This window comes from Camelus ferus, chromosome X (genome assembly GCF_009834535.1).
Source record: "Camelus ferus isolate YT-003-E chromosome X, BCGSAC_Cfer_1.0, whole genome shotgun sequence".
In the NCBI taxonomy this organism is placed as follows: Eukaryota; Metazoa; Chordata; class Mammalia; order Artiodactyla; family Camelidae; genus Camelus; species Camelus ferus.
This window is the reverse complement of record NC_045732.1, coordinates 45,462,114-45,490,087: the sequence shown is the minus strand read 5'-3', so window position 1 is coordinate 45,490,087 and position 27,974 is coordinate 45,462,114. Positions and strand designations below refer to the sequence as shown.

Here is a 27,974-nt window from a genome sequence, read left to right as displayed (position 1 = left end):
CCTCCTCTTCGTGCCTTTTTCTCCGCCCCGCTCCCCCCCAAACACACTCGCACACGGGCTCTCAAGGTGTTCTCCGCACAGCGGAAGATGGCGACAGACTGAGGGGGCATGGCCAGCGGGAGCCACGGGGCCGTGCCGCTCGGCGGCCGCCACAGCGGTGCGAACGCGAGGCGGAAGCGAGAAGCGCACTAAGTAAAGCCCCGCGTCGGCGTCCGGCGCCTGTGGCGCCGCCGGGAGCCAGGTGGCCCGCCCGAGCCGGAACTCCGGGAGCGGCGGGCGCGGAGCGGGAGCGGAGCTGGCCCGGGACCGGCCCCAGCGAACGGCCAGAGCGCGAGCGAAGCCCGAAGGGCCGGGCAGCTGCCGGCCGGCGGGCCTAGGAGGGCGCGAGCGAGGCAGGGAGCGGCGCGGAGCGGGCGGCCGGCGGGCGGGCGGACCGGCGGGCGGGAGAGGAGCGGAGCGGCGCGGGGCGAGCAAGCAAGCGGAGCGGATCGCGGCGGCCGGGCCCGCACGGCGGCGCTGAGGGGCGCAGAGCTGCGCCGAGCCGAGACGGCCGGAACGGAGTGCGAGCCGGGCGGCCGCCGGCACAGAGTGAAGTGGCGCGGAGCCCAGGGCAGCTGAGGGGCCCGACACTATGAGGAGTGCGGCGTTGCCGCCGCAGCCGCCACCGCCCCAGTGCCCCGCACCGCCCCCCGCCGGGACGCCGGGCAGCGCCTAGCGGGCCGGGCGGCCGCGCCCGGGCGGCGAGCGAGGGAGCGCGGGAGGGGCGCGGGGACGGCGCGAGAGCGCCCCGCCACTCCGGCCTGAGCGGGGCCCCGGGCCGGCCGGCCTGCCTCGCCATGCAGCCCCCGAGGTAGAGCCTGGACGGCGCCGAGGAGCGCGGAGCGGCGCGCAGCCCGCTCGCTCGCCCGCCCGCCCGCCGGAGACGGCCGTCCGGCCTCGCGCCTGTCTGCTCCCTCCCTGAAATATGTTCAGGGGCGCTTGGATGTGGCCCGGGAAAGACGCCGCCGCGCTGACTATCTGCTGCTGCTGCTGCTGCTGGGCTCCCAGGCCGAGCGACAAACCTTGCGCCGACTCCGAGCGGGCGCAGCGATGGCGACTGTCCCTGGCGTCCCTGCTCTTCTTCACCGTGCTGCTCGCTGACCATCTGTGGCTGTGCGCGGGGGCCCGGCCCCGGGCCAGGGAGCTGAGCAGCGCTATGCGGCCGCCCTGGGGGGCCGGCCGGGAGCGGCAGCCGGCGCCTCCTCGCGCGGTGCTGCCCCTGCCGCCGCCGCCGCCCGGCCAGCCCAGCGCGCCCCCGGGCACCTGCGGCCCGCGATACAGCAACCTGACCAAAGCCGCCCCCGCCGCTGGTCCCGGGTCGGACTGCGGCGGCGTCCCAGAACCCACAGGGCTGGACGCAGCTTGCACCAAATTGCAATCTTTGCAGAGACTTTTCGAACCAACCACACCGGCGCCCCCTCTGCGGCCCCCCGGCGCCCCTATCCGTGCCCCGGCCGAGTTCCCCTCCGCCAAAAAAAACTTGCTCAAAGGCCACTTTCGGAACTTCACTCTTTCCTTTTGCGACACCTACACAGTCTGGGACTTGCTGCTGGGCATGGACCGCCCCGACAGCCTGGACTGCAGCCTGGACACGCTGCTGGGGGACCTGCTGGCCGTGGTGGCTAGCCCGGGCTCCGGGGCCTGGGAGGTGTGTAGCAACTGTATCGAGGCGTATCAGCGGCTCGACCGACATGCTCAGGAAAAATATGACGAGTTCGACCTCGTGCTACATAAATACTTACAGGCAGAAGAGTACTCAATCCGGTCCTGCACGAAAGGCTGTAAGGTAGGGACTGGCGTCCGCGGCCACAGCGGCTGCGTCGGCGGCGGGAACGGTGGCCGTGGGACCGGGAGAAAAAAGGTTTCCCCCTCTGCCCACCCCACCACTCCCCATCACCCCCACTGTTCTCAGCTACCTTGGGCCCCTCCCCAGAGAAGGGGCCTCAGGGATTAAGGTCAGGTGACCACCTGGCCAACTTATATTAATTCTGGGTTTGGGCGCTGTAGGACTGGTGCTTCCTGGCGCCACGCTCCCACATGAGGAGGGAGGGGTCCCGGGGCCCCTAGCAGGAAAAGGGATGGAAAGAGGCTCTGGCTCGCCCAGCCCCCATCCTCAGCCAGCGGTGCCCCTCTCCTTCCTGAGCTGGAATGGAAAGTCCTGGGACTGGCTGGTGCAGCAGAAAGGCCGAAGGTCGGTGGGGGGTGGGGCGGGTGGCTTAACCCTCATCACCCATTAGCCCCTGCCAGTGGACACTCCTGGTGGCGGGGTACAGCACGCCATTGACCTTATATGACCTGAAGTAGCCAGACCTTATATGAGCCTGAGGTCAGAACCGAGGCAGGTGGCGCCTTGGGGTGCCTGTTTTCTCCCAAGGAGGGAACCTGCCAGCTCCTCTCCCCTGACAAGAGAAGGGGCTGGGAACAGGGCACAGCAGCTTTCGGGAGGGCCACCAAAGGCTGGTGTATTACCAAAGTCCCAGTGCCTTCCTAGCACCTTCCCAGTGCCCCGGGGTGGCAATGGAGGGAAAGCTGGCTTTCTGGCTGCTGGGAACGGGCATTCAGAGGAGAGGCGAGGCTGCTGCAGAATGGGCCTGCCTAGGGCAGAGTGGAGTGTTGAGAAACCTCTTGACCCTCAGCAGGGTCACTCTTTGACAGTAGATGTGTGGAGGGTGTAAGCATTTGGGATGCGGTGCTCCTGCCCTATTGGATCAGCCTGGCCAGGTACCCTGCCTCTGAGAGGAAAGAACAGCAAGGTCAAAGGGTCAAGTGAAGAGGAGACCAGGTCAGGTGCTGGCCTCACCCATCCTTGAGCTGGGGTCTGAGAACTGGAGAGGGAAACAGTTGCCTCCTAGCCTAGCTTGTCTCCCTCTGAGGCTTTGGGGAGGGGCAGAAGGTGCCCCCCTTTCCATCCAACTCGACCCCTGTGGACTTCTGCAGGATTCCACTCTCTTGGTAGGCTCCTTAGGGATTTGGGCAGGGGATTGGGGAGGAAAGGGGTAGCTCCTTGATCCTGACTTCACTTTCTTGTTCTCCTTTTTCCTGTTCTCGTAACCTAGCAGTCTCCCTCCCGCCTCCCTCAGCCTCAGCTGACTCACTGCCTCACTCACACTACCAAATGAGATATTCCACTTCTTAAAGGTGTACAGACAGATAGACACACACATACTGCCAAACAGCACCACCACCACCCTGGGCAAAGTCACACAGAGATACAGAGAGGTCGTCACACCCCTAGACAGTGCCACAGAAGCAGACACGGTGTCATACACATGCACATCTCCCCAGGATGTCAGAGACACACAGGCAGAAGTGCTGTCACATGAGAAAGGACACATTTTGTCATATAGAAATAGAGACACACACTCTTAATGTCAGCCACAGATACAAACACAGCATGAGCAGAGGGACGTGGTCCACTTGCAGACAGAAAAAGATGTCTGTCTTTTGTGGCCTTTCCTCCAACCCCATGGCCCGGCTTTTTTTTTTTTTCCCCACAGTCGCCAGGATGAATGAGAGACCACACCACAACTTTCCCATGGGGTTTTCTCCAGGTTATAGTTGGCTTTGAGCTCTGTCTGACCTCACGCTAAACAATAATCCCTCATGTTGATTATTTTTGCCAAGCAGTCTGATGTAGGAGGAAGACAACCGATCTCTTGGATTCAGGATGCCTTATCATCTCTACCACTTGTTAGTAGTGTGACCTTGGGCATGTCACTTCACTTCTCAAGGCTTTTGTTACCTCATTTGTAAAACAAGGATAATAATCCTTGCTCTGCCCATATCCCAAGTCTTTCATGAGACTGAAGTGGGAAGAGGTAGCTGAGAGTAGTTTGCAATAACAACACCTGACATAGATGTAGTGCTTAGGGTTTTCAGTCTCTCTCACATATATTTTGAGATCATGCTTGCCCAGGGAGGCTGATAATACCAGCACTGTTATCCCCATTTTACAGATGGGGAAACTGAGGTGCAGGGGCGCAAGCAGTTTGCCCAAAGGTCACTTGAGCAGAAGCGCCAGGCCTCTGACCCACATGGCATGGGTGCTAAGCCCATGCTTTTGCCGTGGCCTCTCATCAGGTTCCTGATGGCTGGTGCCCTCCCTCCTCGCCTTTGTCTCCTTGTGGCTGTCGCACTCCTGCGCTCTCTCTCCCTCTCCAGTGAACTCTGCCTGCTCTCTTGCTGCCTGCTGTGCCAGGAGAAGGGCAGTGCCAGCTCTACAGCTTTCTTCCTGTCTTTCCCACCCTCCCCAGTGCACTCCCCCTCCACCGAGGCCTACACCCCCAGGCCTCTCTATTCCGGCTATATTCTGGGCACTGAGGGAAATGACAGCCCTGTTTCCCTCCTTCCTGCAGCCCCTCTCTCTTCACCCCAGCACCCCTCCTCTATCCCAGGCCTTTTCTGCAGATGCCTGAGCCTTCCCCCCAAGCTCCAGGCCCTCCTGTCCAGCCCCTGCCCCAGATGGGATCCCTGGGAGATAATGCCCCATCTTCAAAGCTTCTCTTGGGCTGAGGGCCCGCAGCCCCAGGTCAGGGTGAGGAGGCTTCCTCCGCCGCTGGAAACCAGACCCGGAGCCCCTGCTTCCGGACCAGGTGCCCCCCATCCCTGGGGGTCCTGTCCTGACTGTTTTGGCTCGATCTTTCCTGGGCAGCTCTAGAAACCCTGTTCTCTCCTTTTGCAATATCTGCCCCTGTTTTGGACCACACAAGGCCCCACACATCATACCTGTCCTCACTGCTGCCTGTGACACCTCCCAATTTAGTACCAGCTGCGACATTTCCTTAATGTGTGACTGACTTCCTCTCGCACAGCAGGGCGATAACTTAGGCAGGCCGATGCCCATCCCCACTCTGGCCTCTCCCAACCTGTGGGGCCATGCTCCACCCCTCCCTTACCTCCCTCACGCATACCCCACCAAAAGCCCTTGCTTGGCCCTCCTGACCTGCCTACCACTACTGGACCACTAGCTCACTCCCCCAACCCGCTCCATCTCCCAGCCCCACCAGGCCCTGCCTGGTTTTGATCACCTCTCCCTCCATCTCTGCCAGTTCCCAACTCTAAATTCAGGTGAATTTAGTGAAGATGGGGACCAAACCCTGGCCCCTTCTCTCATAGCTCTGATCCAAGAGGGGATAGAAGCCCAAGAGAAGGCCATTTCTCAGCCCTCTCACCAGCCATAAGGCCGCATCACTAAAGGTTAGTGCCAAGGAGGGATATGCTAGTTCTGTTCTCTTCTGGACTAGCCCACACCCACTGGGTAGATCGTGTGTTTGGTTCTGAGTCTCACACTGAGCAGGTTAGGAGGAGGCTAGAACCCAAGTTCTCCTGGACAGAGTCGAAGAAGCTGTTTCACCTGGAGAACAGGAGACTCAGGAGGATGTGGTCTGTGACTTCAGACTTCAGAAGAGTTGTCAGGGAGTGAAAGGAGAGGCATGTTCTGCTGCTTAGCCCCAGAGGGACTTCGTTGTTAGAAAGTCCCGGGTTCAAACCCAGCTCTTTGATTTATTACCTGAGTGACCTTGAGCTAGGGACTTCAGCTCCCTCAGCCTCACTTTTCTCATCTGTAAAATGGAACTAATTCATCAGAATGGCCCTACTAGCTCATTATTAATGAGAAGTCTACACAGTCCCTAGGCCTGGCATATCAGAGTTGCTTAGTTAACAGTTGTTTCCTTCCAAAGAGGAAACAGAGGGCCTTAAGAGGAGATGAGTTCCTACTCCCAGGGGAAGGGTCTGGCCTGATTCAGGCAGACCCCTGGAGGAAATGCTATGGAGATGACTCTGACTCCTGATTATAGGGCAAGTGGGACCAGCCGACCTCTGAGGTCTCTAGCAGCTCTGAGTTGAGGCCCATGAGCAGAGCCTGCTCCCCAAACAAAAGCATTAGAAGGGAAGGGCTAGGGAAGGAGGCCTGACACCCACACACAGGGGAGGGGACTGACAGAGCCAGCACTCGCCTTCTACCCAGACCTGCTGGGGCCCTGCTCTTCCTCCACTCTGGCTGGCAGCTGTTTCTGCCTCGCTGCCTTCCTCTCTCCTCCCACCTGCCACAGCTTTCCTGCCAAGCAGGGCTCCCAAGCTAATGCTGGTGCTGTGAGCAGGAAGTTCAGGGCACTGGGCAAAGGGCAGGAGCCCCAGGTCGGCATGCGGTCCCTACTGTCAATCCAGCTGGCAGTCCAGGAGCAGTGCCCCACAGTCAGCCTCCCTGACCCAGGCTTCTTACGGGCAGAGAGGGTGCTCTGGTCCGAGTTTGGGGGTGGAGGAAGGGGGATACAGTCAAGAAGCTGCCTCCTGGGAACCATGGCAAAGCCGCCCCTGAGAAGAGGCCGCCCGATCCACAGAAGCCCATTGCCCACCTACGTGAGTGTGGGGCTTCTGGGAAGGGCCTGGGACAGAGAAGAGGCAACATGTGGAGCTCGGACAAGCATATAGTGGATGAAACGTGGGAGTGGGAAAGTGGTCTCACGCTGCCCACCCCTCTCCAGACACCCCCACCCCCATCCTGACCCACCCCCACTCCCAATCCCCATATTCCTCCCAAATTTTGACCCACACGCAACACCCCAATCCACATACCAGTGACCTCACAGCCTTCCTAGTCTTTTACTATATCACCCTAGACCCTTCCCAGACCATACCCACATCTCACTCCCTAATCCTTACCCAGTCCTTACACTCCAACCCCTACTTCTCCCTGTAGTCACCTCCACCTGCTTCCTTCTAATGGCCAGTCTTTTCCTGTCTCCCATCCTACCCCACTCCCCTCATCTCTCACCTCTATCTCCCACTTGCCCAACCTCAACCCCATGTCCTTACCTCATCCTTCTAACTCCCCCACCCCAACACTGCATCTCTTGCCTTGTCACCTCCATGCTGTCTTGCCCCTCACATCCTTCTTACCCCACTCACACTTCACCTTCCTTTTCCCCATCCCTCTTCCTGCTCCACTTTCATCTTCTGGTCCCCTCTTCTCCTGTCCCCTTTATCCCTCCCTGCCCCTCTCCCTCTCTGCTCATTTTTTTCTTCCTCCCATCTCTCCTCCCCACTTAGGGTGGACGTGTGTGTGTGCACACATACACACACTCACACATACACAATCTTCTTCATGGCGACTTCCCATCCTTCCCACAGGCTGGTGCCTGACTACTATAGTCACCATAGCAACGGGAACCTCCAGGAAGGATAAACTGGTATCTCCTGAAGGTGGGGGCAGGGGGAGTTAGGTGGAGGAAGGGAGCCCAGCAGCCTCCCACCCAGTCTCATGGTCTGACTAGAAGAGTCTGCTGAACCCAGTGGAGGTGAGGGCGAGGCAAGGGAAGACATGGGGTGGGGCCAAGTTTAAAGGAGGGTCAGGGATCTCTGAACGTATCACAAGCACAAGAGGATGCACTTCAGTCTCCTCCCTGGGCGTCGGCACCTCAGGGGAAGGGCACACCCTGCCTTCAGTGTGTGGGTGCAGATGGAGGATGACACCTCAGGCTTGAGGGTGGGAATTTGCCCTAGAAAAACTTCTCCCTCAGGGTAGTCTTGTTGTGTTCCCACTCTCTGGTGCTGTTTGCCTAGGCATACTGGGCATCAGATCTGCCCCCTCCCAGTCACGTCTCAGCCACGTGTGGATTCCAGCTGCAAGTGTTGGCTGGAAAGCCAGGGGCCGCTTCTGAGGGTTCTAAACAAACATGGACCTTCAGAAGCACCGTCCTCCGATGCTGACCCAGGAGGTCTCTGGGGAATAGGTATATTGTGTTCCCGCGGTTACAGGCGCACAGACCAGGGTGTGTGCAGGTGAGGCTGTGCTGGACTTTTCTCCCTGAACGTGAGAAGGGGTTCAGGAAAGCCTGAATTTTTGACACCTCAAGCCAGGCAGGTGCTTAGAGGGGAGAGCAAGGGCACTAGGCATGCTGCCGCTGGCCCTGAGGAAGGAAGGAGTTAGCACGGAGTGACAGGGGCTGCCAGGGCCAAAGCTCCTGCTTGAATAGATTCTGGAGAAAAGAACTGGAACCTGAGCCACAAGTCTCTGGGCCAGAAGGCGAAGGCAGCCTGGCACCAAAGAAGAAAGGGAAAGGGGAAAAGAAAAATGCAAGCTTTCAAGTGCCTGGCAGATGCCAGGGGCTTTCTATGCATCTGTGAACTCATTTAGTCCTGACAGTCATCCTAACAGGCAGGGACTATCGTTATCCCCTTTTTATGAATGCGACCACTGAGGTTCAGTGAGGAAAGTGATCCACCCAGGCCACAGAGCTAAAAGGTGGGAGGACCGAGACACAAACCCAGGTCTTTCTGTTTTTTCCCCAGGGCACACGTGTATAAAGAAACATCTTAATAAACTCCCCCAGCTGTCAGAGGTGATGCTCAGCTGGCTCCTGAGAGGCTGGGGTGAGAAGCTGAGTGACCACAAGGGAGGTCCAGCAGTGCCTACTGGCAACTTGTAGGGGCCCCCAGGAGTGGCTCAGATCCAAAATGGGGACCCACCAACATCCTCTTTGTTCAGTACCCCAGTCTCTTGTCCTTGAGCCCCATTGACAATCACCAGTATCCTCTTGGGATAGTGACAGAGGATTGCTGCCTTCTTTTTCTACAGGCTCTGCCAAAGAGAAGAGAGGGACTGGGCTCCTATTGCCTGGAGGGAAGGTATCTGTGATAGTGTCAGCCCCAATCTGCAGGGAGGATAAACCAGGGCAGGAGGGAAGTTGATCCCCTAGGCAGGCCTAGTGCATGCCTGAGCCCCATCCAGTACCTACTGAGAGTGCTGGGAGGGGAAACAGTGGGACCTGGTCACCCCAGAGCCTGCTGAGGCCTGGTATGGACTTTGGACACCCTGTTCCCATGCCAGGATTTTGGTGAGCCCTGGCCTGGGATGGCTAGGCTTCTCTTGGAGGTAGAAGGAAGTGCCAACTCACCAAGTCCTGCCTGGAGAAGGAGCACATGGTGTTACTATTGTTTCCTATCTTTGTATTTGGTCTTCAGCAGATAGCATGGCTACCTACCTGGCTGATCTGTGAGAGGTGAGCATATCCGATTAGGGTTGAACTCAGCTAAAACTGCCAACCAAGTTAATCCCTCTGAACTGTTATAGACTTGGAATCCTTTAAAAAATACCTTTGTTCCAATTGCTGAGAAAAAAAGTCTTTGAGAAATTTTGGAAAACAGAGGTATAACAGGAAGAATGCTCAATGTTATTGTGTATCTCCTCCTAATATGTCTTCTTATAGCATGGTTTTTTATTGCGGTAAAATATATATAACATCAAATTTACCATTTTAACCATAAAAATGGTACAATTCAGTGGCATTAAGTATATTTGCAACATTGCACAACCATCTTCATTACCCATTTCTAAAAAGTTTCTCCTAAACTCTTTACCCATTAAACAGTAACTCTCCATTCCTCCCTCCCCCCCAGCCCCTCTTAACCTCTATCCTACTTCCCATCTCTATGAATTTGATCATTCTAAGTAATTCTTATAAGTGGAATCATACACTGTTTGTCCTTTTGTGTCTGGCTTATTTCATTTAACATAATGTTTTTCAAAGTTCATCCAGCTTGTAGTGTGTATCAGTACTTCATCCCTTTTATGGTTGAATAACATTCCATTGTCTGGACATAGCACATTTTTAAAAATTCATTCATCTCTAGGGACATCTGGGTTGTTTCCCCCTTTGGGTATTTATGAATAAAGCTGCTATGAACATTCATGGACAAGTTTTTGTGTGGACCTATGTTTTCATTTCCTTCCACATTTTGGCTATTGTGACTAATGTTGTTACGAACATTGGTATACAAGTATCTGTCTGAATGCCTGCTTTCAAGTCTTTTGGGTATATACACCCAGATGTGGACTTGCTAGATCACATGGTAATTCTACATTCAACTTTTTGAGGAACCTCCATACTGTTCTCTATAATGCTGCATCATTTTACATTGTTATGAGCAATGCACAGGCTTCTAGTTTCTCCAAATGCTCATCAACACTTAACTCTTTTCCAGGTTTTTTTTTTTATAATAGCCATCCTAATAGATGTGACTGTATATTTTTACATAGTTAAAATCATATAGTTTTCCACCTCGCTCTTTTTAATTTATTGCTAAAGTCATACTGAGTATCTTTCCATGTAATTAAATATTTGCAAACATCATTCTTGATGAGTATACAATATTCCCTCCCGTGAATATAGTGCAGTTTATTTAACTAGTCCCCTACTGTTAGATATTTACTTTACTTTCAACTTGCACTATTATAAATAACACTGTAATGAATATTTCTGTTCATAAATCTTTTGTCAGACCTATGATTCCTTTTTTCTGATAAATGCTATCTCAGTCATTTTTTTTTTTCTGATTTCTCTACTTGGCTGAGTTTCTTAAATCACAAAATAATGTACCCTCGTTGTACCAAATCTAACAATACAGAGAGGTTTATAAAGAAACATTTAATAATCCGCCCACCCCCTCCCCACTCAATCCTGAGGTCATTGATATTAAAAATTGGGTGTGTATCCTTCCACCTCTCTCTCTCAGATTACAGAAACATTTGCACACAAAACGACTTTTTCTTTCCCTTGTTTTACATACAAATGGAAGCATATACATTCATTCTGCAGGATGAACATTTGGGACTAGTCTTACAGAATCAGAGTATTAACCTTTTTAAGGCTTTTGACATACAAATTTCTTTCTTACCAATCTCTTTCTAGAAGGATGACTCTAGTTTAAGTACCCTCACCAAAAGTGTGAGACGAATTTACCACCCTTGTCCAGGATTGAGTATATTTTTTAAAACTTTACGAATTTGGAGCTGAAAAAATGGTAATAGCATTGGTTTTTAATTTGTGTTCCTTAGATCAGACATTTATTTTTCTTGTTTGTGGGCCATTTGTATTGCCTGTTTTGTGAATCGTCTGTTCATGTCTTGTGTTTTTATTATTGACTTTGTACATAGTTGTTTTTATGTATTAATGATTTTTTTCTTATTACATTTGTGGCAGTTTTTTTTTTCCATTTATTATTGGAATCTTAGAGCTGAAAAGAGGGAATGGGAAAGAAAGAAACTATCCCAGGCATCTTTTAATATACTTTATCTCACTTAATTCTTACATCTGTCTTGTGAAGTGCATATATATTGGTCCCCATTTACATAGGGAAAGACAGGCTCAGAGAGGTTAAGTAACTAGCTCAAGGTCATCCAGCTAATAAGACTTGGCACTGGGATTTGAATCCAGGTCACATCCAGGGATTTGATTGCCAGAAGGCAATGGTACCATCCATTCTGTGCCAGTGTAATTATATGATAGGTAAAGCTTTGTGCTAGTTGCTTTGTGAACATCATTTACAGAAAGGTTAGGGATAGGTGTTTTTATTATCTCCATTTTGCAGATGAGGCAAGTGGAGATCAGGGAATTTAAGTAACTTGCTTGAGGTTTCATAACGGATAAGAGCAGACCTGAGATTTGACCACAGGACTATTTGAGATTAAAGATGTTTGACCCTGTCTTCTCCCCATATATGCTACCTCCCTAGGGACCATTTTCTTGGATCCAAATTGAGACCCAGAGAGGGAGAGCACTTGGCTTACAGTCACATAGCAAATTAGTGACTGTGCCCCTACCTCCTTCCAGATGACTTGTCCCAGTTCACACAGCCAGTTAGTGGCAGAGCCAGAATCTGAACCCAGCTCTGGCTAATTCTCCATCCAACTGGAGCAAAGGCTTTGCAATGAACATTTATGATATGAGCTGGGGAGAAGGAGCAATTAGGTAGAGTGTGTAACTGCCCTGAAACCTTTTTGAAAGGACAGACTCTGGTATTGGAGTCTTCTAGGTCAAGGCGGTTCCAGAAGCCCCTAAATGACAAGACCTGGGACAGGAGAACTCATGCCCAAAGGCAAGAAAATCTTTCTACAAGGAAAGAGCTGCCTTCCCTTCACCAGTTGACAAAGATTATAGCAGGAACAGTTGCCTCTTTTCAACACACTCAGAGTGTGTGTGTGTTTGCACACATGCACATGCATGTGTGCACGTGTATTTAGAGGAAAGAAGAAAGGGAGTGCTTTGATGGGGGAATGGAAATGGGCATTTGTAGCCCCTAGTACCCAAATGTTCTTCCCCCTATAGCTCCTTATAAAGAAAACCTTACTCATATAAGGAATGGGCTGAATACACTGATTTTAGAAAATCACTCTCCCATCCAGTCCTAGAAATCTCTCCCCATCTTGACCGGAAAGTCCATCAAAAAAGAGTTATTTGAGTAACAAGCTAACTACTTCAATGGTGATACAAATGAAGGGGCCATCCGAGCGGCAATGTGGTGTACAAGAACTTGGGCACTGAAGTCCAGGTAACCTGGCTTCAAATTCCAGTTTGAATTTCTGTCCTCATAAAACAGTTTTTGAGACCTTGAACATATTCCTTCATCTCTCTTGGAACCTCACTTTCTTTGAATTCAAAACTAAGGAACAAGGTCATCATAGGCTTAAATGACATACAAGATGCTAATCTCAAAAGGACACAGTGCCTGTGAGCTGGAAAGTGCTCAAGAAATGGTAGCCACCCTTATTATTATTGGCTGTGTGGCCTTGGACGAGCTCTTTAAACTCTGGTCCTTCTGGTCCTTACCTGTAAATATGTCTTCACCTCAGGGGGTGGTTGTGAGGATTCAATGAGTTGATAAATGTCAGTTGCTTAGAACAGAGCTTGGCGTATAGTAAGCACTTAATAAATGGTAGCTATTATTATTCTTACCTGAATTAGAGGTGCTTAATCTAAATGACTGCTGAATACTCAATTGAGATTGGCAACATTTTCCCTTAGGAGAAGGGAAAGGTACTTTGGGAGCAGGAGGTGAAGTGTCTGGCATGGGGGTGGAAGGTTAGGAGCCAAAAGGCAACTCGAGAGATTCTAGTGAGTGAAAGCACGAAGATATGCTTGGGTAAGGGAGGGAAGAGGCAGAGATGGAAGGACTCTAAAGCTGTGATTTACCTCATCCTATGAGACCAAGCACAACTAACTGACAGGTCTTTTTTATTAGGTCTCTGTTCTCCCTAGCCTCTCATCTGTTTAATAAGGCACTGAGATTGGAGGAAGGAGGTAAGGTAGGGAGAGGGTGCTGGTATCACAGAAAGCTGGAGATTTCTGCCTGGACCTTGGCCCAGAACTAGTGGTGTGTGGAAGACAGGCATGCCTTTGGAGGGAGCAGTGGGATTTTATGCTGCACACGTTTGTGACCTGCTCAAAGGAAGCTATGATTGTCACTGTCACACTGGCGCCATTCCTTTGGTGGCCTGCATAGCCATTGGGCACCGAACCCTCCAAAGTTCCCCTCCTCTCATATTGGTTGGTTCCCTTTGGTTATAAGACTACTCATTAATTCCATTGGCCTGTTTGTTAAGCTTATCTGGCTCAAGCTCATGGCCAAGACAGTGGTGATGGAGTAGGTGATCCACAACTAGGCGGTGCAGGGCCTGGGGGTTTGTGGCAAGGCTGGTCAATTCAAGTCTTTTGTTGTTTTTGAGGTTCATGGCTGCATATCAGTTTAACACTTTTATTTTATTTTATCAAAGCAACATGTATTCATAATTTTAAAAGATAAATAAGCTACATATATACACTCTTCAGAGTTAAACGCTTGAAACTCCCTTAGCTTTTTCTTCAGATATTTATCTTCACATTTTTTATCTCAATTTTTTAAACACCTTTATTGTGGTATGATTCCTGTACAGTAAACTGTACGTATTTCAGAAATACAATTTGATGAATTTTGATAGATGTATACACCTATGAAACCACTACCACAATCAAGACAGCAAACATTTCTGTCACTCCCCAAGAGGTGCAGATTTTGAATTCCCAATTTATCCCTTCCCACTCCCTTCCCCCACTGGTAACCATAAGTTTGTTTTCTATGTCTGTGAGTCTGTTTCTGTTTTGTAGATAAGTTTATCTGTGTCCTTTTTCTTAGATTCCACATATAAGCAATATCATATGGCATTTTTCTTTCTCTTTCTGGCTTACATCACTTAGTATGACAATCTCCAGGTCCATCCATGTTACTGCAAATGGCATTATTCTATTCTTTTTTATGGCTGAGTAGTATTCCATTGTATATACATACCACGTCTTTATCTAGTCATCTGTTGGTGAATATCTTCACATTTTTAATGGTGTGCCAACACTGCTATTTCTTGACTTTTCTATTTTAAATATTTTTGTATGTATACACACATGTGCAAAAATACACACATATATACATATATGCATATGTATATATGTATCTATCCCATATGTATATATCCTTGTAGCTTGTATCCATTTTTTAAATTATTTATAATGTAACATTTTAAAATGATAAATGTATATCTCAATGCTTATAATTAAAACAGAAGCCCTCTGCTACAACCCTGAGCCTCACTCTTCAGTCAAATAATTCCAAACCTCTAGTTGTTTCTTGTTCTGATATTTACCTTCACATCTCTAAATGGTATGCCAATCCTGTTATTTCTTGATTTTTTTCTGTTTTAAATATCTATTGACTTTTTATTCTATTGGAGGGGGATTTGGCTTTCTTACTACCAGCAACACTGTATGAGCACACATACTTCCCCTCCCCTATATCTAATATTGTCATATGACAATTTCTGGTTTTAACAGTATTCCATATTTACATTATTAGAATTATAAATATTGTTCACAGCTGAGTCATGTAGAATAGTGTGATTACATTTTCTTTCTTGGCCAACTTGTTTTCCTGGAGTTAATAATTGCCTCTTTTTTCCCTATTTGCTTAGTTTTCTATAACTTTTTTGCTAATGCAGCCCTAATTTCTCCATCAAAGCTGTAAAACTTATGCAACTCATTACATAACCCATTACTTATACCTTTTTCTTGGAGCTCTCCATTTTGCTTCAGTCTGGGCTAGTTGCTGGAGGCTTGGCTTTCAAGTGCTTGGATTTTAAGTGTTTAGCAAGCATCTCTTCTGTATTCCCAGCTCAATATGAAATCCTTAGGGAAATAACGCAGATAAGTAAGATACAATCCCTGTCTTCAGGGAGCCTACGGTCTCAAGGATGTTTAGTTCATGGAGATATCTCAGCAGAAGGCTAGAGCTCCTTCCAGGGACTTTGATCTAGGCTGTGTCTTTGACCCCACATTCCAGGCAGAACTTCCCCTCTCAATCTCCACTGAATTATCAGAAGAATACAATACAGTCTCCCAGAGAACAAATGTGGTCTTAGGCTGCATTAACAGAAACAGCTTCTAGGACAAGAGAGCTGATACTTCTGCTTGACTCTGTGTTGATAAACTCTGTCTGGGGGTTGCATTCAGTTGCAAGGGACATAGAAATGTAGGAACTTAATCTGAATATGAACAACCAGGATAGAACAAAGAACTGGTAACCACATCCCATAAAATAGTTGAAAAAAACTGTGAACACTTGGCTTCTTGGAAGAGTAGTCTACACATAGTCATCCATCTTTCTTCCTTCATATTCCCTTTTAAATTGCTTACAGTTTGGTTTCTGCCCCCACTGCCCTGCTGAAACTGCTCTCACTGTGATGAGACTGCTGGCATGTCCTTATCTGCTGACCACTCCTTATTCTTTGAAACTCTCCTCCCCTAATTTATAGAATGACATTCTCCTGTTCCTTCTCCAAACTCTCAAACTGCTCCTCCATCTTTGTCAGATTCCCTTCTTCCACTTACCCCTTAAATGTTAGTGTTTTTCAGGGATCCACTGTTGGTCCTTTTCTCTCTGTGTTCTCTCTCGGCAGTCTCATCCACTTCCTTGGCTTCCACTATCACTTTATCAGTCAGAGCAAGCTAGTTTACACAAACGACCCCCAAATATCAGAGGCTTAATGCAACAGTTATTTCTTACTCACAATACCTGTCCAAAACAGGTCAGCAGGGAGTTCATGGATAGTCACCATATCAGGCCAGTAAAAGGTCCATTTCAACACTGCTTCCACAGTCAGCAACAGAGGGAAGAGAATGTGACAAATCATACACCAGCTCTTAAAGCTTCTCCCCAGAAGCAATCCTATCACTTCAATTCACATTTCATTGGCCAAAGGAAGTCCTATGGCCATGCCTGAGGATATTTCAAAGGATATGGGAAAGTATAGTCCTACTCTGTTCCTAATGATTAACTCCTTAACCCTTGATGACTCCCAAACCTTTATCTATAGCCCAGACCCTCCTTCTGAGCTCAGGCCATTATGTCCAATGGCCTCCTTGACATTTCTATCTAGTCTATGTTGACCTATACTTAAAAGTTAACATGACGAAAACCTGAATTTATCTTCACCCCCAAATCTAGTCCTCCTCCTGGTTTCCCTTCTTTAATGAATGATACTACTATTCACCCTGCTACCCAAGCCAGAAACCTAGTAGTCATCCTGGACACCTCCCTCTCCATCATTCCCCATATCCATAAGTTATCCTGTTGATTCTGCCCTTTTTGACATCTCTTCTCATATCCATCCCGTCCTTTCCATTGCTTAAATCTGCTCCTACCGCCTTAGCTGAGATCCCCATCGTTTCTCACTCAGATTGTTACAGTCGTATCCTAACTGGTCTCCCTACCTCCAATCTTGATACCTATGCTCCATCATCCACACTTTCAGAACATAAGTCTGAAAATTTTGTCACAGAGGTGATAAGCAATCTTTTAAGAAGCAATTCTTTAAAACTCATCAAGAGCTGTCCATTGCCTGTAGGATGAAGCCTGGCTCTTCCTCAGCATTCAGAACATATCATAAAATGGGCATGGCCTTCCTCTACTGCCTCATCTCCCATCATGGTGCCCTTTGTACCCTCTAACTGTGCTAAACTACGTCCAGTGACTGAATTCGGCACTATTTCACACCTCCAGGCCTTTCTACCTGCTTATTCCTTTGCCTTCAGTGCCCTTATTCCTGCCCTATCCCACCTAGTGAATTTATACTCATTTTCTCCCAGCCCCAACTCCAGCCTCTCCCACCTAGAGATATTTTCCTGTGCTTCAGCCCTCAAAACACAGTTGATCCCTCCTCCCTTTATGCAATCACTGTACCAAGTACATACTACTTACCACAGTGACTTCTAATGATTGATTCACAAGGTTGTGAATCCTTAATTCACAATCCTTAATTCACCTCCTGCTCCTTAAAGATAGCAATCCTGTCTTCCTTATCTATATCATCTGTAGATCCCCAGCACAGGACTAGGCACTTGAAGATGTTCAGAAAGTGATCATTGCATGAAAAAAAATGCTTGGGAAGACCTGACCCAATCCAAGGAGGTTTACAAATACCTCCTGCAGTGCTGGCATGGGGACAGGAAGTTTTGGGCCCCAGAAGAGCTAGTAGGAGCCATGAGGAATGTCGCAGAGAGGCATTATCTCAGCTCAAAAGAAGAAATAACTTCTTTAACTACTAGAGTTATCTGAAGATACAGGCTGCCCTAGGACATAGTGAGCGCCCTGTGATAAGAGGTTTACTGTCAGTAACTGGATCACTCTTGACAGTAATTTTGGAGTGGAAATTCCAACAGCAGATAAAGAGGTGGAGTTACGATTCTCACCGTAGCTTCCATTCTGGAGTGGTCATGAGCCTGCCTCCTCTGCTCACCTGATTAATATGGATCCTTTAGGCTCCTTAAGAGCTGCTCCTGCACCAGGGACACCACTTCTCCACTAACCAAGCCACCACTGGCCAGGCCAGGCCCGCCCTGCCATGGGCCTTGGAGCAGGTAGCCTAAGAGGCTTAGAGATGATTGGACTCTCTGGGTCTGCACTGGCCCTAGGTTCTTCTCACCTCTCCAGTCATCTCCCCTACCTTTCCTCCAGGCCAGGCCAGGGTGCTTTGACTCATGGATGCTCATTATCAGCAGCAGCAGGAGAGCTGTTGCTTATTTTTACAGCCAACTTAAGTAAAGCCATCTGATCCACCTGGATTTACCCTGTAATGCCTCTAATCCCAGTCTGACTCTGCCAATCCCAAGGAACTACTCCCAGAGTTATGTCTATGACCTCCTTCCCCTGGGTTGGAGAGATTGACTTTGACCTTACCCTGTTCTGCTCCAATTCTTTGAAAGCCAGAAGCAGGAATAGGAGTGCGTGGCTCTTTTCAGACCTGCCCAAGGATGTCCCTCACATGATGCTAGGTGTGTATGGCTGCCATGCAAAGAGACATTGGATTGGTCGGCAGGGTACCTCCCTCGAATCCTGGCTTTATAGCTGATGTCTTGTGTGCCTCTGACTCAACTAACCCAATCCCCTTTTCTGGGCTTCAGTTTCCCCCTAAGTAAAAATCTAGGGGCAGAGTGGTTACTTGTGTGCTGTGGACAGTGGGTTTTATCCCCCAGCCAAGCGCAGATTCCTGCTCTGCCTCCACAGTCTCTGCAGCTGCAGCTCCTGGCCAAGTGTCCCAGGGGTGCATTAGGAAAACAAGCAGCCATGAAGAGAAGGTCTGCAGGGAGGCTTTGGATGGGGAAACAGGCCCTAGGGAGGGATGCAAGTCAGAATGCAAGAAGGAAACTGCCGATTTCCTGGTTGGCAAGAACTGAAGCTCTCCTTTCTGGAGGGTTTTCCAGCCCCCAGACCAAGGAGTCCAGGATGGCCTCCTCTTTCCAAACCCTCCAGCCCGAGTCTTGGCTCTGAGCTGTGTGTGTATACACGCGCTCATGTGCATTCAGGCAGCACCCTGGGGGGTCAGGAGAAGTCAGGTGCTTCTCCCCAGAGGAGCATAGGGACAGGAATGCCCTGGCCAGGGCTGCAAACCAGGGAGCAGAAAGGTCAGGCTCTCTAGTTCCCCGCACTTCTCCCTAAACTGGCAGCTGCAGCACCCAGGATGGGTGGGGATCCCCCTCATCTTACTGGCTCCCCTTTCAAGAGTGGTTTAGCAGCCCAGCCAGGGGGAGGGGTGGGATAGCCTTCTCAGCTTCCTTTTTGGGTTAATTGGTGTTCCCTCTAGTTACTCGCTGCTTCCTTCCCCTCCCAGTTCCCATAGCAACTCAGCTGTAGCAGCCAGAACTTGATTGAGCCCAGCGGTGGCCTGCTGGAGGTGGGAAAGAGGGTTCTGTAGGGAAAGGAGGGCACTGCCAGGTCAAGGCTTCCCACCCTACCCATCATCTGCCACTACGTTGAGGGTCCCTGACAGGGCATAATGAAGCAGTCTCTTCTGCCAGGGCTGGAGTTGGAAGAGCCTTAAAGCCCAGAGCAGGCCTGGCTCTCTTCAGCTCTCCTCCTGTACCCTCGCCCCTGGGTCACACCCCCTGAGTTTGGAATTCCCAGTCACTGGTAGGATGGTCCAATAGGAAGAACCCTGGGGCTGGAGTAGAGAAACTGGGTTCCTCACTTGGCTGCTATTTTATTTGATGGTAGTCAAGTCTTTCCCCCTTTTCTGGGCCCCCATTTCCTCATCTGTAAAATGCAGTAGGGTGAAGTTCTCTGCGTATTAAAATTACCTGAGGTGTTTTGGAAAACTCCACAGAGGTCTGGGCCCCACCCACAAGGATTCTGATGGACTTGGTCTGGCATGTGATGTGAGCCAGGCAGGAGCCTTTAAAAAAGACTCTCTGAGTGATTCTCATATGCAGCCAGAATTGAGAAACTAGAGCAAAAGATCTCCAAGGGTGTCCCAACTGACTGTTGTCTGATTTAGAGACATCTCTTTCTTCACCCCACCTGCCTGACCTGCAGCCAGCCCCTCAGTACTCCCAACCTGGGCTCTCCTGGCTCTTTCACACCTTTGATGATGAATGCCCAGGCTCCCTTTGACTGCCCAAGTCTTAACTGATGTGACAGGGCCCACGACTTACGCCCATCCAAGGAAGATGGCTGCAGCGACTAAGGCAGGCTTGTGGCCCAGGTGGTAGCATTGAGAGCCAGATTTTTTACCCAAGAAGGACGCTGGGCCACCTCTGAAGCACATGGGCCAGAAATGGCCTCAGCTGGCCATCTGTGGGGCTGAGGAACTGGATTACCTCTCAGCCTTGTGTCATTCTTCTTCCTCCATTCCCCTCATTAGCTCCTGGCCTGTTCCTGCCTCGCCACCCACAGGCCTGGTGTCCTCCTCACGCAATCTGCTCACCTACTCGTTGCCATGGTGACTCTGGTTGGGGGTGTGGGGCTTGAGAGACGGTCACCTAATTAAGGAGAAAGGTCCCACTCACACTGTCAGGCCCCCCTCTCCTCGCCCTGCCTCTCTCAACTCCCTCCCTCTTTCCCAGAGCAGAGGAAGGGAGCCCTCAGCCATCAGAGCTTGTTATTAGGCTCATTGCAGTTGCCTGGGAGAAGGGCTGGACCCCTAGTGCAGCCTCTTCAGCTGGAAGCGGAAATATTGAACTAGAAGAGCCCAGGGAGGATCCCACAGGGGCCTCAGAACCCCAGCAGTGGAGGAGTAGGCTATTCCACACAGTCCAGGCCAAGGGTTGAGGCTCAACCTGGGTCCAGGATGCAGAGGTTGGGGCAGAGGATGTGGACAGAGACTCCTCTTGGCACTTTGGGGCCCACAAGATGGAAGGAGGTCTCTGAGATACTGGGGCTTTTAGCGCTAAGGATTTCCTTTTGTTTCCTGCCTCACTTTTCTTTCTTTCTCCTCCCATACTTCTGCTCACTTATCCTTTCTTACCCCTGCTTTCCTCTGCTCCCACCTTCCTCACCCACCTTTATTCCCCTGCTCACTCTTAAACCTTCATCTTTCTTTTTTTTATTTTTAATTTTTTTTTATTGAAGTAGAATTGATTTACAATACTATGTTAGTTTCTGGTGTACAGCATAGTGATTCAGTTATACATATATATATATATATATTCTTTTTCATTAAGGTTATAAATCCTCATCTTTTTTAATTTAAACATTTTTTAAATTGAAGTATGGTCAATATACAGTGTTGTATTAATTTCTGGTGTACAGCATGATGATTCAGCTATACGTATATGTGTTTTTTCTTTTTTGAATTAAAATTTTTTGTGTGTTTTTTAGGGGGTAATAAGGTTTTGTTTATTTGTTTGTTTGTTTGTTTTAGTGGAGGTACTGGGGCTTGAACCCAGGACCTCGTGTATGCTAAGCATGTGCTCTACCACTGAGCTATACGCTCCCCCACATTCTTTTTCATACTCTTTTCATTATAGGTTATAAACCCTCATCTTTCTTACTCCCTCTTTGTGACCTATCCTCTTCACAGCCCCTCTTACATCTCTCATGCCCCCACCCTCTTATCCTCCTATTCTTTCTTACCCTTTGTCTTCTCTCACCTTCACTGCACCTCTTTACCTCCCTCACACCCTCTGTGTCTTATTCCCCTGCTTCCTCCTCAACCCTGCTTTTTTTCCCTACCCCCACTATTACCACCATTTTTTATCCTCTAACTCCCTACTCTTTCTTACCCTTTCTTTCTGACTACCCTCCTCCCTTGTGCTCCCAGACCCCACTGCCACTCTCTCCAACCCATGAGGCCCTCTCCTATCCCTCCAGCTCCTTCTTCCCCTGCCTTTTACCTTCACTTGGTCCTCTCCCCACTCCTTTCACTCCATTCTCACTCTTTTGCATGCAACTTTTATCCCAATAATTTCACTTCGAACTTTATATACATAAAATTTAACACAAGTGTGCAAGAGGTGTGTACAGAGCTGTCCACCAAAGCATTGTTTATAATAGCAAAAACCTGGAAATCACTTAAACCTCCATCCACAGAAGATTGGTACCCTTTGCACTTCATTCATACAAAACCATTCTCTGTTCTTTTAGCGCACCATGCACACACTCATCTCCATACCTTTGGTTAAGCTGTTGCCTCAGCCTGGAATGCCCTTTTGTCTCATCTCTGCCCACCCCATCTAAAATCCTAATTTGAGCCTCAACTCGACTGTTATCCCCTCACTGAAATCTTTCCCCGCTTTTCTGTTTGCTTCCCTCCAATGGCCAAGGGTTTAACTTCTCCTATAGTATAGATTATGTGCCATAGTTTCAAGTTAGATCTGTCTATCCATGAAACTGGAATTTCTCTGAGAATAGGGGCATGTCCTCTTTTACTCCTCTGGTTCCTGCAATCAACAGACTTTTTTCTTTTAACATACATTGTACTGAGTAAACAGTGGTCAGTGAGACAGACCCACATCTGCTTTCATGCATTTTAGTGAGGTGGACAGAAAAACAAAAGAAGGATGCAGACAAAGTCATATTTTTGGTGAAGAAATAGTTAAGAAGAAGAATAATGAAGGCGGCATGCTCTAGCTCAAGTGGCCAGGGAGACCTTTCTGAGGATGTAGCATTTGAACTGAGGCTTCAAAGTTGAGAAGGACCCAACCAGCCCAAAAGTGAGGGGAAGAGCATTCCAGGCTGAGAGAACAGCATGTGCCAAGGCCCCAAGGTGAAAAGAAGTAGGACAGGTTCAAGGAAAAGAAAGAAAACCTCTGTGTGGAGCAGGATGAGCTTGAAGGGAGAGGTAGAAAATGAGGTTGGAGAGACAGACAGGGGCCAAGTTATGCAGGGGGTTGAAGTCTGGGGTCGAAAGTTTGGGTTTTATTTTCAATGCATTTAAGGGTTTGAAGCAAGGGAAGAACAGAGTTAGATGTCATTTTGAGATCACTCTTACTCCTGTGGAAACAGTGGATTGGAAAGAACAAGAGTGGAGGCGGAGAGGCCTCATAGGAGAATGTTGTCCAGGTGACAGATGACCATGGCCTGCACAGAGTTGTGAAAGTGAAGGGACAAATCACGCCTTGCTGATGGACTGTGTGCAGAGATGCAGGCAGAGAGAGAAAGGAATGCTAACACTTAGGTTTCTGGCTTGAATACCCAGGTGGAGAATTGTGGCACTTAACTGAAGTGGTCAAGGTGTGGTGCAGGCAGATTTGGAGTACAAAAACCAAGAACTGAATTTTAAGATTTACAGCATGCTAAGTTTGAGATGCCAGTGAGATATCAAAGCTCTGTTCCTCAGGGGGTTGATTTTCATCACAACCCACCACCACCCATCACCACCCCCCTGCCCTTGCTTTGCCAAAGTCCATGTTCCTGGTGGAGTTCCTTGGATTTTAGTGTAAATGCTTAAAGAAGCTCTGAGCACACTGCTCAGAGTGTGGTTGAAAGGCCTCTGGCAGCAGAATGACTTGGACCCTTGTTCAAAATGATTCCTGAGTCCACCTCAACCCTCTTGAAGCTGAATTTTGAGGATGTCGTCTGCATATTTAACAAGTGTCCCAAGGGAATTCTGGGGCACAATGAAGTCTGAGAACCATTGCTCTAAGGAGCCACTATGGGAAGGTACCCCAGAAGCTATGAGCACTAGATGTGGGCAGGGCTCTATCCCCACGTGTGAAAGTTGCCTGGGAAGCTTGTTAAAATGCAGGTGTAACTTGGCAGGTCTAGGGCGGGGGCTGGGATGCTGCATTTCTCACGAGCTCCTAGGTGATGAAGATGCTGCCAGTCCAGGTCTACATTCTCAGTAGCAAGGAGCTACATCAGTGGCTCTCAATGGGAGGTGATTTTGCCCCTCCCCCAGGGACATTTGGCAATGGCCAAAGACATTTTTTTGGTTGTCACAGTGGGGTTGGGGAGGATGTGACTGGCAACTACTGGATAGAGGCAAGGGATGCTGCTCAATATTCTACAATGCACAGGACAGCACCCACTACAAAGAATCATCCAATCCAGTGTCAGTTGTGTTGCTGTTGAGAAACTCTAGTCTTGATGATAGCCAAAGAGTATAGAGCAGGGACCATTTCTTAGCTAAGACACAGTGCCTGGTAGGAGTGGCCTAGACAAGAGAAGTATACCAGTGAAGGAGTTTACAAACGAAATGTGGTTTCTGCTCCACTCCAGGACAGAAGCCAACTGGACAGAACATGGACTAAGTAGAGCTTGAAGGCACCTGTGGTGCTTGGTAAGGCAGATTCCCATTTTTTATTAAACATAACCCCTTATATGTGTATTGCACTTGAGAGCTAGCAAAACATTTTCAGATGTGTCATATTATTTGATCCACACAGCACCCTAATGAGGTAGAACAAAGATTATTCTCTCCATCTCCTTCCTGAATTTGGAAACTGAATGCCATCAGCCAAAAGGGATGTTTGCTGAACTGAACATAACTGAAATTTACCTCAATACAGGTGACCTCAGACAAGTCAGGACATCTCTTGGGGCCAACTATAAAATGGTACGGTTGGATGAGATGGTCTTCCAGCTTTGACATAAGAGTAATTTTGTAATTTTACCAATGAACCAATGAACAAATCTTGAATGACTACAAACTGGGGGACTCAGGAGTTCTGGAGATGAGATTAGAGAACTTAGGGTAGGAGGTAATGGTCTTGTCCCAAACCCTTCTTCTTCTCCACACCCTGGATCCTGGTGTTGGGTTGGTGAGCACACTGCACCCTCCCCCAATAGAGTACAGGTGGACCCCTCTTCATCCCTTTTCTCCGAGCTGGGAAGGGGCTGGCGCCTGGGCTGACGCTCTTTCCTCTCCCCACAGGCTGTCTACAAGGCCTGGCTGTGCTCAGAATACTTCAGCGTGACCCAGCAGGAATGCCAGCGCTGGGTGCCCTGCAAGCAATACTGCCTGGAGGTGCAGACCCGGTGCCCCTTTATACTCCCTGACAATGAGGAAATGGTGTATGGAGGGCTCCCTGGCTTTATCTGTACAGGTAAAGGCAGGGCATTGGGGAGGAGGGAGAAGCTGGGGGCGGGGAGCAGGGCAGGCACCAGGTTGGGGGGTGTAGGAGCAAGGAGGACAACAGGGAAGTCAGGTCAGGAGAAGGTTGGTGGCTGGAGGAGCAGGTAATGAGGCCCCCATGTTGGGACAGTGCTAAGTGGAATGGGGTAAAGAACAGAGTGGCCGTCTCCAACCAGAACATGCCTGGCCAGGGAGTAATCCCCGAGAAACTGTCTGGGGTCCTTGGTCCCTGTCCAGAAAGGGAAGGTGCTAGGGGGCAGACTCAAGAGTCTTGGGCAGGGTGACCCGAGCAGCCCCAGCTTTGAAGATCTCTCTCGGAAAGGCATAGCCGGCAGCGCCTTGAGCACCCCACCCCCACCTTCCTTATCCATTGACAGGGTTGCTGGACACTTCGCCCAAGCGGCCGGAAACCAAGTGTTGTGACGTGCAGTGGGTCTCCTGTGAGTCGGAGAAGAAGAAGTTCAAGGAGTCTGAAGCCCCCAAAACCCACCACCAGCAATTCCACCACTCTTATTTCCACCACTACCACCAACAGTACCACCACTACCACCCCCGACACGACCCCCCAGGCCACATCAGCCACAAGCCCTCCCTGCTGCCGGTCTCTGGGGGCTCCCGCCTCGGCCCCAGCAGGATCCGGCTCTATGTCCTTGTTCTCATGCTCCTCCATACCATGGTGTCCTTCTCCAGCAGCCAGGGTGGTGGGGGACCGGGGCTGGAGGCACTGCCTGCCCTAGATGAGGGCCTCACTCGGGAAGAGTGACAGCAAGGTTGGAGATCAGACCTCCACCACACACCAACATCAGCTCCAGGCCCTCCCAGGGGGAGGGGGAGGGGCTCCTCCCATGGGAGGTGTAGGACCAGGTTGGGGATGGGGGAAATGGGGGACCACGCATCACCCCCAACCAACCCCCACCCCAAAAGCAGCTCCCACAGAACCGCCACAGGGCCTCAGGGAGCTGCAAAACTCATCCGGGAGAAAAAGGCAGGAGCAGCAGGGGCCCCCTCTCAGGCCCCCATCTGTGGGGCTTAGCCAAAAAAAGGTGGGGGTGGGGGCTGGAAATGCCCACCCCCACTGAGAGTCCTGACCCCAGGGAAGGAGGCTGCTCACCCAGCCTTGGCCCTGTAGGGAATGTTGGGGGGCACAGAGGGGAGAAGCTCTTTCCCCCCTCCGCATTCCTTTTGTTGCCACGATCCTTAATTCCCTCCTGCCCGTACCCCTACAGGCAACGGCAGACGATGCAGTGGCCCTCCTTCCCGCTCCAGCAGGCCTTGTCCCACATGGGGCCTCCACAGGGAGGGGCCAGGCTGGGACACAAGGTGTACACAGTTGCAGCTAGGTCGGAGCCCCAGTTTTAAGCTGTGCCCCACTACCCTAGGCAATGAGATCTAGGAATAGGGTGCAGAACGAATGGTGAGAGAGAGTGGAGACAGGGAAGAGGGAGAGGAGAGGAAAGAGGTGGGCCGAGGGCTTAGAGAGATGGCTGAATGGGCTGTTGCCACTTGGCTTTGGGGAGGCAGATGATCCGTGTCGAGGCAGGCTCAAGGATAGCTCCCCAAATCAGAAAGGGTAGCCTAAGGAGCCCTCTGAGGAAAGAGCACAGAGACTGGGCTCTTGGGCCTTGAAACAGAAGGCTGAGGGCATGTGGTCAGACTGCCGCTGTCTGAAGGGCCATATTTTCCAGAAGGTGCACATACTCCCAAGGGCCGCTCTTGCCCTGGAGATCTTGGCCTTGGGGCCAAAGACGTTTCCATTTCTGATCTCCATGGGGAGGAGGGACTTAAGCCCAAGTGGGTCAGGCCTGGCCTGGGTCCCCAGACTCCCCTATCTTGCCCTAGCCCAGGCCTCCATGAAGGAAATCCTGGTGGCCTTGCCCCAGGGCTTTCCAGAGATGAGCCTCCCTGATCCCCAGCCTGTCCCTGCCCCCAGCCTACCAAAGAGTATTCATCCCTTCTGATCCCTAACCCCATGGGTTGCTATCCCAACTGTGGAACCACCAGACTGCTCCTCACCCTGTAGCAGGTCCCCTAACCCAGCCACTCCTGCCCCTTGCTGGAGAGAGTCCAGAAACTGACAAGAGGACCCGCTGAATAAAGACAATGTGCTGTCTGTTGTCCCTTGGCTGAGAGACTTGTCATGTCAGTCTCTCGTCAGGCTAGAGGGCTGGATGAGAAAGGAGGCACAGAGAGCCCTTTCGGGGGGTCCACTAACCTTGTGCTGATCTCCTGGGATATCTGCAGGCCCATAGGAGCAGACAAGAAAGGGAGCCGTTGCCAGGACAGGCCAACGGGCTTTCAGTGCCAGAAAGGGCCTGTGTTCTAGGATGTGGTGCCAGTGAGTTAAGGGGAGGGGTGGGCCTGGAGTTGCATTTAGGCAAAGCGAGAGGGAGAGGGGGAAGGGGACGGGGCAGCTGGAATTGGCTGGTGGTGGGGGATACATGGGAGACCTCCCTAGTAGAGAGGGAATCATCCAAGGAACTCAGCTGGGTCCCCACATAGGCTTTGTGAGACTGGGGAGTCCTTCCCTGCCAGTGTTCTTTCTCTCAGTGTGTACCCCTCCCCTCGCCCCTGTGCCCTGCCCACAGACTCCCTGTTTGGCCTTCAGCATTTCAGGCCTAGCCACATACCCCATCCCTAGAGTGCTCTTTTCAGCTGGGGAGGGGAAGAGGTGCTGGCTCCTTTCCAGAGATGCTTATGTAGATGTGAGAGACCCTAGGTACTGCCTTCTAACTCCTGCATCCTCAGGAGGGGAAAAGGGACTGGGAAGTAAAGGGGGACCTGCAGGCCCCAGGGAATGGACCCTTGGAGACTCCCATCCCCTCTTCCCACTCACCAAGTGCCCAGGAGACCCCTGGCTCAGACCAGCCCAGGGCCTTGCCCAGTGGCAGGGGAAAGGGGCACCTCACTCCACCTCGAAGTCATTTGACTGTCCTCCACCCTACCACCCAGATCATCCACCACCACTCCAGCTGCCCCTGCCCTCTGTCACAGGCAGCAAAGCTGGGCAGCTTTCTTATGCCATTTTCTACACTGTGCTTCATAAGTAGGACTTTCTTGCACTAGTTCCTATGACTGAGTCTCCAAGCTGGATTCCTAGTAGTCGCCCGTCCCTTCCTCCCTCACCTGGCTACAATTCAGTTGTTGCCCTTCCCCCGCCTCCGTGTTTCGGTGAGAGTCTCTGTATGTGTACTGCTTTCTGTTGCATTGTGGGGCAGAGACCTCTCTGCTCTTGTTTAACCCCATAAAGAAATAAATGTTAAGACTTGATAATAACCCTCCTATC

The 27,974-nt window shown here is 50.3% G+C and overlaps 1 protein-coding gene across 1 annotated transcript; it reads left to right on the top strand.

Annotated features, from left to right (window-relative positions):
• Positions 1-27,964, top strand: FAM155B (family with sequence similarity 155 member B). The gene is made up of 3 exons (XM_032474905.1): positions 1-1,825; positions 24,491-24,662; positions 25,069-27,964. The coding sequence occupies exons 1-3, from the start codon at positions 965-967 to the stop codon at positions 25,452-25,454; spliced, it is 1,419 nt and encodes a 472-aa protein (XP_032330796.1). The 5' UTR covers positions 1-964; the 3' UTR covers positions 25,455-27,964.
• Positions 27,965-27,974: the final 10 nt, after the last annotated feature.